Raw genomic sequence first — 14,466 nt, 5'->3', positions numbered from 1 at the left:
GGAGGGAGAGTGTAATGCCCTGGTTAAGATTTTTACTGCTATGGTGTAGGTATTTCATTTTAGTAAGAGCAGTCTGTTCTGCTTTCAGTTTGTTTGGGTTTGAGCTGAGATAAGAGGCTTGTTATTCAACTTAGGAATGTGCTGTCAGCCAGTCGGGATATGGAATTGGGAGAAGGTTCTGAAGAATGCTGGGCAGACGGTTTTTGTTGGCGGGAGCTGGAAGCAGACGGGGAAAAGCAGACCCAGTATGCCGGCCCTGTTGCATGAGTGCTTAGTGCAGATGAATGGCTTCAGGAAGGAAGACCCATCTGTTTAAGATGGATTTCAAGCAACATTCAGAAGGAGTATTATGGTTTCACTCAGACTGAGGGTCCAGCATGTGAGTGACAGACAAGTTCAAGATTAGCTCCAACTTAAGTGCACGTTTGACTGCTAAGAGAAATGAGCCCTTTTTGCTTTTCTCTTTCTTTCATTTAATAACTGTTGCTTAAATTACCATTCTCAAATATACTTCTTTTTAATTGCATGCAGCATACAATCTGTCATTGTTGTTCTGGTGTGTCCTCTGGTTCTGGACACACTAGCCAGGAGGAAGCATCATCTTCTGTATTTATCCTGTCAAGTCTCTTTGGATATTGGGCAGCGCAGTAGCACAGAGGTTAGTGCAGCACTATTACAGTGTCAGTGATCCAGGTTCAATTCCACCGCTGTGCGTCAGAGGCTCGTATGTTCTTCCCATGACTGCACAGAAGGTTCTGAAAGTTACAACTACAAAATATTCTGAACAGATTTACCAAATATGATTCCCTCTCATAAATCCACATCGATTGTGCCTAATTCGAACATTATTTTCTGTTTGTTAATAGATTACAGCAATTTTCCTACTACTAATATCCGGTTTACACTTAATCCATGGTTTCCTGTTCCTTTCTTAAGCAGTGAGGCCACACTTGCTACCTTCTGGTTTGTGGGAAGCTTTCCAAAATCTGTGCCGCTTTGGAAAGTGACATCACGTTCTGCAGAGCCCTCGCCTTCAATGAACAGAAATGCTATAATCTCGTGGAAGATAACTTTAAAAATCTTATTCCTTAGGGAAACTTAACCAGTTTATTGTGTGGAATAAGATATCTATTGGTGTTTCAGTAGAGCAGCAGTTATGTAACAAACTTCTCCTCTTGGCTTGGTGATATGCTAAAACTGTCCTTTAAAGTTTGATTGAGAATTTCACTGTAAGTATCAGATAGGATTTTTTGCCTCAGTTATTCTGATAGTTTTCCAGGTGTCTAGTGTATAGCATCGGTTTAGGTGGAGGAAGGGAAAATTAAAAGAGATTTGAGGAGTAAGATTTTTCATATGAAGGGTGGTGGTTATATGGAAGGAGATGCCAAGAGGAGATAATTACAACATTTTAAGATATTTGTGCAAACATTTTGATAGGAAAGCCATTGAGACATATTGGTCAAATGCAGGCAAATGAGTTTAATTGATAGGTATCATGGTTGGGATGGATGATGTGGGTTTAGAGTGTCCACTTCTGTGTTTTATGACTTATTGGATCATGACCTCGAATCCTGGCTGAGCCTTTGGAATTCTTCACTCAGAGCTCTGCAGAAACGAGATCTTTTGAGAAAAATAAATTTTTAATGGATGGGGAGGTGGCTCAGAAAAGTAGACAAAGTAAAATTTATTATCTGAGTGCATACATGTCACCACATACAACCCTGAGAATCTTTTTCTGCAGGTGTACTTAGCAAATCTACAGAATAGTAATTGTAAACTGTAAACATCAGGAACTGTTAACTGTTAACTGTGCAAATGCAGATATAAATAAATAACAATAAATAACAAGCATGAAATAACAATATAACAGAGTTTTGAAATGAATGTAGTTATCCCCTTTTGCTCAGTTGAGTGGTAGTAACTGTCTTGAACCTGTTGGTGTGAGTCCTGAGGCTTTTGTACCTTCTGCCTGATGGCAGCATGGCCTGGGTGGTGAGGATCTTTGACGGTGGATGCTGCTTTTCTATGGCAATGGTTGCTATATGTGCTCAATGGTTGGGAGGGTTTTATCCCTGATGTACTAGGTTGACTTCACAACCATTTGTAGGATTTTCCACTCAAAGGCATTGGTGTTCCCAAATCAGGCTGTAATGGAGCCAGTCAGCACACTTTCCACCACACATCGATAGAAGGTTTTCAATGACAAGCCAAATCTGCACAGGCTCCGGAAGAAGTAGAGGCAGTGTCATGCTTTCTTCACAATAATTTTTATATGATGGGTCCAAGACAGGTCCTTTGAGATAGTGACCCCCATGAATTTAAAGTTATTGATCCTCTCCACCTCAGATCCTCTGATGATGGCTGGCTCGTGGACCTCTGGTTTCCCTCTTCTGAAATCTGCAATCTTCTGAAGTTCCTTGATCTTATTAACATTGAGTGGGAGGTTGTTATTACACCACTCAGCCACCTTCCTGTATGCTGATTCATCACCACTGTTCATGCAGCCCACAACAGTGGTGTCATCAGCAATCTTGTATATGGTGTTGAAGCAGTAATTAGCCATACAGTCCTAGGTTTAAAGTGAATAGAGCGGGGCTAAGTACACTTCTATGACGTGCTCCTGTGCTGATGGAGATTTTGGAGGAGATGTTTTTGCCAATCCGAACTGACTGGGGTCTACACGTGACAAAATCCAGGATCCAATTGCAAAAAGGGATGTTGAGGCCTAGGTCTTAGTGTTTACTGATTAGTTTTGAGGGGATAATGGTGTTAAATGCTGAGCTATAATTGATAAAGAGCATCCTGATGTATGACTGAATGTTCCAGGGTTGTGTGAAGAGCCAATGAGATAGCATCTGCTATAGACCTGTTGTTTCAGTAGCTGAATTGGAACGGATTCAAGTAATTATTCAGACAGGAGCTGATGCGCTTCAACAACAACCTGTCTAAACACTTGACCACTGTGGATGTTCGTGTCTCTGGGCAGCAGTCATTTAGACAAGTTACCACGTTCTTCCTGGGCACTGGTACGACTGAAGCCCGCTTGAAGCAAGTGGGTACCACACACTGCTGGAGCAAGAAGTTGAAGATATCTGTGAATACACCAGCCAGTTGATTGGCACAGGTCTTCAGTACTCGGCCAGGTACTCTGTCCGGACTGGATGCTTTCCTTGGATTCACTCTCCTGAAGGCAGCTGCAGGTCATATTCAGATACTGAGACCAAAGGATCATCAGGAAACATGGAAGTGCGCAACGGTTCCTCGCTTTTCTGGTGGCCAAAGCGAGCACAGAAGGCTTTGAGCTCATCTGGAAGCGAAGCTGTGCTGTCTCCTATGTCACTAGATTTAACTTTGTAGGAGGTTATGGCATTCAAACCCTGCCACAGCTGTTGAGCATCCCTTATTGATTCCTGTATAGTCTGGACTTCCCACTTCACCTGAGAGATGGCTTTTCAGAGATCATACCTGCACCTCTTGTAGCATTCTTAATCTCCAGACTTGAATGCCTCTGATCTAGCTCTCAGCAGGTTCTAGATTTCATTGTTTATCCAGGGCTTCTGATTGGGGAAAACCCTGAATGATTTCATGGGGACATACTCATCCACGGCAGTTTTAATAAAGTCTGTAATGACCCTGGTGTAGTCATTCAGCTCCTCCAATGAGTTCTTGACCACAGGCCAATCCACTGACACAAGGCAATCCTGTAACAATTCCTCAGCCTCCCATGACCTCCTATTGGCTATCTTGATCTCTGGAGCCTTACTCTTTGGGCTCTGTCTGTATGCAGGTAGCAGGAGTATAGCCAAATGATCCACTTTGCCAAATTGCAGTCTTGGGAGGGAACAATTGACATTCCTTATCATAGTGTAGGAGTTGTCTAATGTGTTGGGACCCCTGGTGAAGCAGGTTACATGTTGTTGATAACTGGGCAGGGCTTTTTTAAAACAGGCCTGATTAAAATTGGCAACTATTATTTGAAATGCATCGCGATGGGCTATTTTCTTGTTTACAGACAGTATTGTGCAGTTCCGGCTTATAATTGGCTGCTGGCGATATGTAAACTGTGGTCAGGATCACAGATGAGAACTCTCAAAGCAAATAGAATGGTCTACATTTTTAATTGTTAGTTGTTCTAAGTCAGGGGAAAAAGAAGTCAACGTAACCCCAACGGCCATGCACCAACAAGAATTGACTAACCTTTTTTCTTACCAGAATTCAAGATTCAGTCCATTCTGAAAATTGTAAAACCTTCTGATCGGAGAGCTGTGTCCACCCAGTTCACTGTTAACCAAGTCTCAATGCAACGGGCAATTGAGATCTGCCTCATCTGCCTCTGATACAACTGCCTTGCCCTGAGATCGTCAGTCTTATTTTCAAATGACTGGATATTCACTAACAAGATGATAGGCAGAGGAGGCCTCATCCCCCTGTGCTTCAGCTTGGTTTGAATCCGGCATCTCCTGCCACATTTTCTGCCTTAGGCTTGGTCCTGCCCTTTAAGGGTACGGTTTTAACCATCGAACGTGAGATCTGAAGATCATTGATGTAATATCAAACACAAAGTACACTGCAGATGCTGTAGTCAAATCAACACATACAAACAAGCTGGAGGAACTCAACAGGTCGGGCAGCATCTATGGAAACGAGCAGTCAACGTTTTGGGCCGAGACCCTTCGTCAGGACTGAAGAAGCAGGGGGCAGGGGCCCTATAAAGTAAGTACCAGGTAAAAAACCAATCAGAAGAAAGACCAAGGGGTGGGGGAGGGGATAGGCAGAAAAGGTGAAGAAGGAATGTAAGGGGAAAGCACTAAGGGTAGTAGAAGAAGGCAGAATCATAGCTAGATTTTGGAATGGTTCCAGAAAACTGTAAAACTGTAAATATCACTCCACTTTTCAAGAGGGGAGAGAGGCAGAAGAAAGGAAACTATAGGCAGTTAGTCTGACGTCAGTGATGAAATAGGCTTTAGTCAGCATGGTCTCCTCAAGGGAAAATCTTGCTTGACAAATCTGTTGGGAGTTCTTTGGAAAAAAAACATGAATTGTCACCTGTTGTGTAAAGTCGGACTCTGTGAAAACAAACTTGTTAAGCTGTCACTTCACGAGGCTGTGAGGAGGCTCTCCAAATGTAGACACCAGTTCTCAGATTTCTGGGAGGTCTTTGAAATGCCAATTGGACTGCAAGTGTCTTTGTTATATATTTCCTGGTGTAACTGAGAGGCGTGTTATGTCATTTCAGAGTCAAACCCATGGTTTCTGGCTCCTCCCCAGACTAATCCCTCCTGCCTGTTGATTCAAAGGACTAAAAGGAGGGCTGCCTCACTATTAAACTTCCACCTACCAGAAATTTAATCTTTAAATTTCTCAAGTTTATTTTGTTGAAATGTGTTATAGAAGTAAACTTTAGAATATTGTTTTTACAGCTAAGGAAGTTGCACCTTCCTGAAAAGAAGTATTCAGAATTACACCAAGGTGGAAGAGGTGGTAATTTATAGCAAGAGATGGAATATTGTGCCATAGATATATTCACTTTGCATCACCCTCAGAGTCCTATTGTTGTGGCATCATTGTGAAATTCTGAACATTGGGATAGCCCATGGTATCAAAAATACCTTGATCCACTGAATTCACATTGTGGTTCAGCTGTTAGCCCTTCCTTAAACCACTGGCCAGGTGTGGTGGGAGGGTGCAGTGAGATTTCCAGGTGATTGGCTGCACTTGCACGTGTAGTGATTGATATCTCTGTGCAATGAATGTCTGATGTTTTTTCATCTTTCTGCTGTGAGGCCTGCATGCTAAAGGGGCATGATGGCATTCTGCTGGCAGTATTGTGCAACGCGCTTGTGTTGGCAGCAGCGCTTAGTTATAATGTTAGCTTTATTTCAGTATTTTGTACTCTGCTAATGCATTTTCTTTCCCTTTGGCTGAAGTCATTGGAAGCTAATTTTCATGTTAATTCTGTCTCCATGACCCATCCGCAACCATTTGGCCTCTATCTCATGCTGCACACACAAAATGCTGGTGAAACACAACAGGCCAGGCAGCATCTAAGGAAAAACACTGTCGACGTTTTGGGCTGAGACCCTTCGTCAGGACTCGGCCCGAAACATCGACAGTGCTTCTCCTTAGAGATGCTGCCTGGCCTGCTGTGTTCCACCAGCATTTTGTGTGTGTTGTTTGAATTTCCAGCATCTGCAGATTTCCTCGTGTTTGCTCTATCTCATGCTGTCTGCTTTGGTTGATTTGAAGTATTCACATGACTACTCCTGCAGATATCATCACCTGTTACACTGACACTATAATATGGTGGTAGCCTGCTGTGTTTATAAACCTAACGCCTAGAATATTAATCAGTAGAACACAAGTTCCAATCTCAGCATGGCAGTTCTAGAAATTGAACTTGGTATTTTAAAAAAAAAATCTGCATGTGTCTGGGGAAGATACTGTTTGAATGTCTTAATATATACCCACTACCAGCTTGCTCATCCACCGGGCATGGGCAATAAATAATTGACTTGTCATTAACGCCTACTTCAGGGAGCACTGCTTCCTCAATGGCTTCAGGGAGCTGCATTGCATTCGGCTTTGTGGGTACATGTGTGAAATTCTTCCTCCAACCACGTGGGTTTCTGCAGATGCTGTAGTTTTTTTCCCTGAAACTTGCTGGTAAGTGGTTTGTAAAAACCAATGGTGGGGTCTATTGATGGACATCTGACAGAGAATGTGGTAGAACCACAAAGAGTGGGATTGCTCAGCTGGATTTGATAGACTGAATGGCCTTCATCTATATACCAAGGAAGAAATGGTTGACAGGTGTCCCCCGCTTTCTGAATGTTCGCTTTACGCAGCTACACTTTTATGAAAGACTTACAGTAGTACCTGTTTTTGCTAACCGAAAAAAGACGCCCGGTTTAAACTTGTTTACCCTGAGAAAGACTACCATGACCGTGAAGCCTTGTGCGGGCAGGTGTGTGCGCATGTGTGTACGTGCCAGTTTTTTTTCCTATAAATCGGTTTTGGCTCAATCTTCCCAATTCTGGTAAGTGAAACTATACTGTACATACATTATTTCTACTTTATATAGCTGTGTATTTATCGTATCATTCCTGCTTTTACTATATGTTAGTGTTATTTTAGGTTTTATGTGTTATTTGGTATGATTTGGCAGGTTATTTTTTTGGGTCTGGGAATGCTCAAAATTTTTCCCATATAAATTAATGGTAATTGCTTCTTCACTTTACACCATTTCGACTTACGAACGGTTTCATAGGAATGCTCTACCGTCGGATAGCGGGGGAAACCTGTATACTGTTCATTGCAGTTGTAACTTTTGTGATATTATTGTGGTGATTTCCAGGGGATGTTTGGTGCTGAATGTGAACATTAATGAGTCAGCCTGATTTTCCTTTACAGACATTGCAGTGGTGGACATGAGTGACGTTTTCAGGCAGCCTACGCTCTTTTATCATCTGGGCGTGCGAGAAAGCTTCAACATGACAAATAACATTATCCTCTATCACAACACTGACCTGGAAGGTGCCCAGTCACTTAAGGTTAGTCAGTTCATTGACTGAGCTGGAGTAAAAAGTGTCCCTGCAGCCAGTCCCTCTGGATTGTGCCTTCAACAGATGTGTCATTTCAAATTAACTCCTTCTTGTAAAATACTTTCTCTCTCTGGAATTCAATTTCAAAAAGTAGGGCTATTTGAGAATAATTTTAGGATAGCGGAGATGTTTCCATATCAGCCATTTTACAATTTTGCATATAAAGCTGTAATCTTTGCACTGAAATTTCCTGGGTGACACAAGGACCACCATTTCTGCAATCAGTCCACTTGGGCTGTATCCTCCATTCCAATTTCTGTTGCTGGTGCTGCTTGGTATTCCTTTGGGATCAAGGATAACTAACTTCCACTTCAGTATTGTGGGTTGTGGACTGGCTGATAAAACCAAGGTGGGAACTACAGACCCTGGCACAGTTTGGCCACACTATACTTCCAGTCATGCACCAGTATCTCTAAACCACCTTCTGAAGCAGTTCCACAAACCTATTTGAACCGGTCTCACTCTAAGTTAGATGGCTTTTATTGTCCTAACTGTTTTTCTGTCCACTTCTCTGGGGTAAAAGTGACCTTTTTTTTTAAATCTCCTTCCCATTCCTGATGAAGTCTTTGACCTAGAAAATGAACTCTGCCTCTCTTTTCACTGGCCTGCTGAGTATTTTCTGTGTTTATTTTGTTCTTTATTAATTGCATTCTGAAAGGAATTATTGAATATCTACACATGTTCCTCTCATGGAATCCTCTAACCTTGTTGTAGGGAAGTTACTGGAGAGAATGCTTTGAGATAGGATTTATGAGGACTTGGAAAACCATGGCTTAATCAGAGAGAACCAGCATGACATTGTGTAGAGCAAATTGTGCCTTATTAACTTTTACGTTTTTCATTGAGATGATGAGGGTGATTAATGAAGATATAACTGTGGATGTTGTCTATATGGATTTTAGTAAGACGTTTTACAGGGTACTTCATGGAGGCTCATCCATAAGATTAAAATGTATGGGATCCGTGGTGAATTGGCTGTTAGGATTCAGAACTGTCTTGACCATGGAAGACAGAGGATGGTGGTTGAAGGGACTTATTCAGCATTGCATGTTTGTGAATAGTGCTTTTCCATGTGTTGTTTGTTACTAACTCAATTGGGTTTTCTGATCAGATGATTGATGAAGGTAGAGCTGCAGATGCTGTTTACATATAGGTTTTAGTAAACACAAGAGATTCTGCAGATGCTGGAAGTCCAGGGGAACACACAAAATGCTGGAGGAACTCAGCAGGTCAGGCAGCATCTGTGGAAATGAATGAACAACTGACATTTTGGGCTGGGACTCTTTTTCAGGACTGGAAAGGAAGGGGGAGAACACCAGAATAAAAAAGGAGGCAGGGGGAGGAAGAACGATGAGCTAGATGGTCATAGGTGAAGACAGGTGGGTAGGGAAAGCAAAGGGCTGGAGAAGGGCTTCAAATGCTCTATCTCCTCTACAACTTTCAATCTCCTGATTCCTGATCCTGACCATCTTATTTCCAACATGGATGTCTAGTCCCGATGCACTTGTATCTCCCATCAAGAAGACCTTAGAGCTTTCCACTTCTTTCTCAACAAAATATCCACAGTTTCCCTCCTCTGCCTAGCAGAACTTCTCCTCACACTCAACAATTTCTCTTTCAGCTCTCCCACTTTCTCCAAACTCATTGGGTAGCCATGGGCCCCAGCTATGCCTGTCTTTTTATTGGCTATGTGGTACTGCTCCCCAGCTCTTTCTGTGCTACATTGATAACTGCATTGGTGCTGCTTCATGCACCCCTGCTGAGCTCATCAATTTCATCAGTTCCTCTAACTTCCACCATGGCCTTAAATTCACTTGGTCCATTTCTGACACCTTCCTCCCCTTTCTTGATCACTCTGTCTCTATCTCTGGAGACACACTATCCACCAACATCTTTTATAAACCTACTGATTCCCACAGCTATCTTGACAATACCTCTTCCCATCCTGTCTCTTGTAAAAACATTATTCCCTTTTTACAATTCCTTCATCTCCCCACATCTGATCCCAGGATGAGGCTTACCTTTCCAGGTCATCAGAGATGTCCTCTTTCTTCAAAGAATGGGGGTTCCCTTCCTCCACTATTGATGCTGCCCTCACCCGCAACTCCTCCATTTCCCAGACATCCATGTTCATCCCATCTTCCCGCCATCTTAACAGGGATACAGTTCCTCTTGTCCACACATACCAACCCATGAGCCTCTGCATCCAACACATCCTCTTCAACTTCCTCAATCTTCAACATGAACCTACCACCAAACACATCTTTACCCCCCCCTCCCCCCCCCCACACACCTCCACAGTCTACTCTCTGCAGGGATCACTCTGTCCATGATTTCCTTATCTATTCATCCTTCCTACAATTCTCTCTCCTGGCACTTATCCCTGCAAGTGACTGAAGTGCTACAACTGCCCACTGACCCCTTCCTTCACCTCCATTCATTCCCCAAACAGTCCTCTCAGGTGAGATAACAATCCACCTGTGAATCTGTTGGGGTCGTCCATTGTACTCAGTGCTCTCAATCTGGTCTCTTCTACATTGGTGAGCCCTGAAGTAAACTGGGGGACTGCTTTCTCAAGCAACTCTACTCAATCTGCCAAAAGCAGAATTTCCTGGTGGCCAACAATTTAAATTCCTTTCCCCAGTCTCGTTCCAAAATGTTGGTTCAGGGTCTCCTCTTTTGCCACATTGGGGCTACTCTCAGGTAACACTTCATATTCTGTGAGCATTGATTTCTCCTTCAGGTAATTTTTTTCTCTCCTCCTCCCCTCTTCTATTCTCCACTCTGGCCTCCTACTGCTTCTCCACACCTGTTTATCATCTCCGCCTGGTGGCCCTCCTTCAAGCTTTTCTACCATAGTCCATTCTTCTCTCCTATTACATAACTTCTTCTCCAACCCTTAACCTTTCCCACCCACCTGGCTTCCCCTTTCACCTTCTAGATCTCTCTCCTTCCCCTATCCCCACCTTTTTATTCTGGTATCCTCCCCCTTCCTTATACAGCAGTCCCGAAGAAGGAACTTAGCCTGAATTCTTGACTATTTATTAATTTCCATAGATGCTGCCTGACCTGCCCAGTTCCTCCAGCATTTTGCTGATCTGGATTTTAGTCCCTCAGGGGAGGCTCATCCAGAAGATTAAGATGCATGGAATCAATGGTGAAATCACCATTTGGATTCAGAACTAGCTTGCAAATTAAGGACAGGATGTAATGAACAAAGAACTTATTCTAGCTGGAGGCCTGTTGTTAATGGTGCTTTGTAGGGATCCGGATTGGCACCTCTGTTGTTTGTGATGTATATAAGTGACCTGGGTGAAAATATGGATGGGTGGATGAGTAAATTTGTAGATGATATGAAGATTGGTGATGCTGTGGATAGTGTAGATCACTGGCAAAGAATGCAGTGGGATGTAGATCAGTTGCAGAAATGGGCGTAGAAACGACAGATGGTGTTTAACCCAGCCAAATGTGAGGTGTTGCACTTTGGTAGGTCAAATGGAAAGGGCAAGACCCCTAACAGTGTTGATGAGCAGAGGGATCTTGATGCTTGAGTTCATAGCTCCATTTTAATAGGGTGGCTAAGAAGGCACATGACATGCTTGCCTTTTTTAGTCGAGGTACTGAGTTCAAAAGGCAGGGAGTTATGTTGCAGCTTCACAAAGCTCTAGTTAGGCTGCATCTGGAGCACTGCATACAATTCTGGTTGCCCCATTATTGGAAGGATGTTGAGGCTTTGGAGGGGGTCCAGAAGAGGTTTACCAAGATGCTGCCTGGAATAGAGGGCATGTACTATAAAGAGAATTTGGACAAACTTGTGTTGTTTTCACTGGAGACTGAGGGGAGATCTGATAGATGTTCACAAGATTATAAGAGGCATAGACAGTATCTTTAACCTAGGGTGAAACGTCTCATACCAGAGGGTAAGTATTAAGGTGAGAGGGGGTCATTTTAAAGAAGATGTGAGATGCAGGTTTTTTGCACCGAAAGTGTTGAGTGCCTGGTATGTGCTGCCTGGGGTGATCATAGAGGCATATACATTAGGGAATTTTAAGTGATATTCAGGTAGGTACATGAATGTGAGGGAATTGGAGGGATGTAGACCTTGTGTAGTCATAAGGGATTAGTTCCATTGGGCATTTGATTTCTAATTTAATTGGGCCTCATCCTGTGCTCTACTGTTCTCTGTTCTAAAATCCCTTACAGTGGCCCTTAAAACAAACTAATATAAATATTGTGAATCTTCTGTGTAATTTGACTGTGATGTTTATCTTCTTCCTGTTAGTCTGTTAGCAGCAATTGTCATTTTATCCCCTACGTGACAACAGCAAATGATGATTTTCTGTGCTGCGAGAATGACGCTCAACGGAGGGCCTCTGAGTACTTGCAACCAAACTGGGACAACCTTCTTGGACCCTTCTGTCAACCATTAGTGGAGAAACTGATCAGTCTCCTGAAAGATATTGATGTTACTTCGAGGTAACTAATTGAGGATGACAAGAGATGGTTAACAGAAGTTACTGATGTGCCGCTGAAGGTCAAGGTGATGGTGGTGTTGAAAGACAGGGAAGTAGCACAACCTGGCAGGAAACTGATTTACACTCTGCTATTTTTTAAAATCTTCTGTCAGTTCAACCTAAGTGAAATATGAAATGCTAACTGAACAGTTGGAGTTAATTTTGTGTGGGGAGTAAAATCTGACTAGCCGTTGAAGTTAATGGAATTGTATTAATGGGATTTAGAACTGACTAAGATAGTATGGATTTCACGGGCTAAATGATCTCTTGTGTCATATGGAAGTACAGAGTATAATGCTATAAATCTACAATTGAAATCTACAGTTGATTGCTGACTAAATATTAAGTTTCAGTTTAATATCTCACCTAAAGACCAACCTCCTGCTTCGTGACACTCCCACAGTACTGCATCGAAAGACAGTCCTAGAGTTGGTCTCAAACTTTAAGTGAATATTCAGATGGAGATATCATTTGAGACCATAATTTAAACTTTTGGAAAGTACCTAGAGAAAGAACTGAGATGAATAAGCCACAAACGTTTGATACCTAGTGTGTCAAAAACGGACTGATATTTTAAGTACAAAAATTCAAAGCACCTGTTTGTTCTAGTCAGCGAAAATTGCCATTGTTTTTATTCTTTTCACAATGTTGAGCTAAACTTTAAAAAAACCTTCTAGTTTGCCTGGTACTACAGGTTTTATAACATTTGAAATGAAACAAATATTCCTGTAAAGATTTCATAAAGCACAAAAATAAGTGGTTTGGGCAGGAATTTTAAAGAGGCATGATGTTGGATTTGCATTTTAGAATGTTCAAAATAATGCTCAAACTGCATTGACAGCTCTCTGATTGACAAGTAATTTATTCCAACATAAATCATTCTTTCAGTGCATTCTCCCTGTTGTTGCTGTTATTGTCACTATTCACACTATTGCTCTGTTCACAGCACACACCTGAAGAAGACTCTACTGAGTGATATTAGAAATGCAAGGGAGAAATACCAAGGGGAAGAGCTGGCCAAACGACTGTCTGCCATTAAGTTGCGGTTAGAAAGCACAGAGGTCATCACGCCTGATGTCATCACAAACCTTCTTTTCTCATACAGGGACATCCAGGTAAATTGAAAGGAGTGGGTCAGAAATTATGCTTCTTATGCATTGATGTGAACTTGGCATCACAGGGAAGGGTATCATAAATGGTTGCTTGTGGTCTTTGTGCAAGTATTGGTGCAATGCCAAATGGGGTGGGAGTATCCGATTTAGACCCAGCGATGCTGAATATGCAGTTACATATTTCCAAGCCAGGAAGCCATGAAGATGAAACTCAAACCATGCATTGGGTGGCATTCCAATCTGCCTGCTGGTGTTGCCCTCCTATGCAGTAGTGGGGTGGCACGGTAGTGCAGTGGTAGCACAATCTTTCACAGTACAGGCAACCCGGGTTCAATTCCTGATGCTGCCTATGAGGAATTAGTACGTTCTGTCCGTAACATTGTAGATTTCCTCTGGGTGCTCTCGTTTCCTCCCACAGTTCAAAGATGTACCATTTGGTAGGTTAATTGGTCATTGTAAATTGCCCCATGATTAGGCTAGCATTAAATTGGTGGGTTATTGTGCTGCATGGCTTGAAGGGCTGCTGTATCTCAATAAATAAATAAGGTCACATGCTTGACAACTGCTATCAAAGAAAACTTGGCAGGTTGCTTGCATGTCTCTCGTAAACACTGCAAGCCACAAGACATGAGTGAATGTGGTATTAATCCAGTGGGAAATTTTGTCCTGGATAGTACTGACCAATGTCAGTGTTGTTGGGGCTGCACTTCTCTAAACCAGTGGTCTGATGGCATTCTTGGAAAAGAACAAGGAAATCACACTGGGGAAAATCAATGTACACAGAAGCTGCAAAGATACGGCAACAAAGTGTGCTTGTAAATAGCCAAAAAGTTGAAAGTTAAAGGTGCTTGAAACACCTGAGAGATCAGGAAGAGTGCGGGTGGGGTGTTTCCTGTGAAAGGTTCCGTAAAAGGAGTTAAGGATCATGCTGGAGGAGTTTGCAGAATGATTTTGAATTTAAACATTATACAATAGCAGCTTCAACCTCACTGATAATAGAGCTTTAAATGTTGAACTGAGAGCAAGGAGTACACAGCATCTTTAGGTCCATCCGAACTCCCTAAGCCCAGAGATTTGTCAGTTAATTCAGCTTCAGGATGAAGCCCCCTTAGATGAGGTTTTTATCAAGCACGCATATGTCTCGTTTCCTCTAACTCTTTATGCTGGGGCACAGTTCCTAGAGTGGATGCTTTCATCTGGGGTCAGCTCAATGATCATTCTTCCACTCGAGTTATTGAG

The 14,466-nt window shown here is 42.5% G+C and overlaps 1 protein-coding gene across 4 annotated transcripts in view; it reads left to right on the top strand.

The window, feature by feature from the left end:
* The window catches only part of map3k15 (mitogen-activated protein kinase kinase kinase 15), a 150,248-nt gene that overhangs the window by 25,805 nt on the left and 109,977 nt on the right, over positions 1-14,466 (top strand). For all 4 annotated transcript variants that reach the window (XR_009511766.1, XM_059968014.1, XM_059968013.1 and 1 more), the window contains exons 2-4: positions 7,411-7,550; positions 11,884-12,077; positions 13,062-13,230. Coding sequence is in view for 3 of the 4 variants with exons in the window: in XM_059968014.1 (XP_059823997.1) it covers positions 7,411-7,550; positions 11,884-12,077; positions 13,062-13,230 (503 nt within the window). In the remaining variant the exon portion in view is untranslated. The remainder of the gene's footprint in view (positions 1-7,410; positions 7,551-11,883; positions 12,078-13,061; positions 13,231-14,466) is intronic.

This window comes from Hypanus sabinus, chromosome 4, assembly GCF_030144855.1.
Source record: "Hypanus sabinus isolate sHypSab1 chromosome 4, sHypSab1.hap1, whole genome shotgun sequence".
Classification (NCBI taxonomy): Eukaryota; Metazoa; Chordata; class Chondrichthyes; order Myliobatiformes; family Dasyatidae; genus Hypanus; species Hypanus sabinus.
The sequence above is the reverse complement of the archived record's forward strand: the minus strand, read 5'-3'. Positions and strand labels throughout refer to the sequence as shown.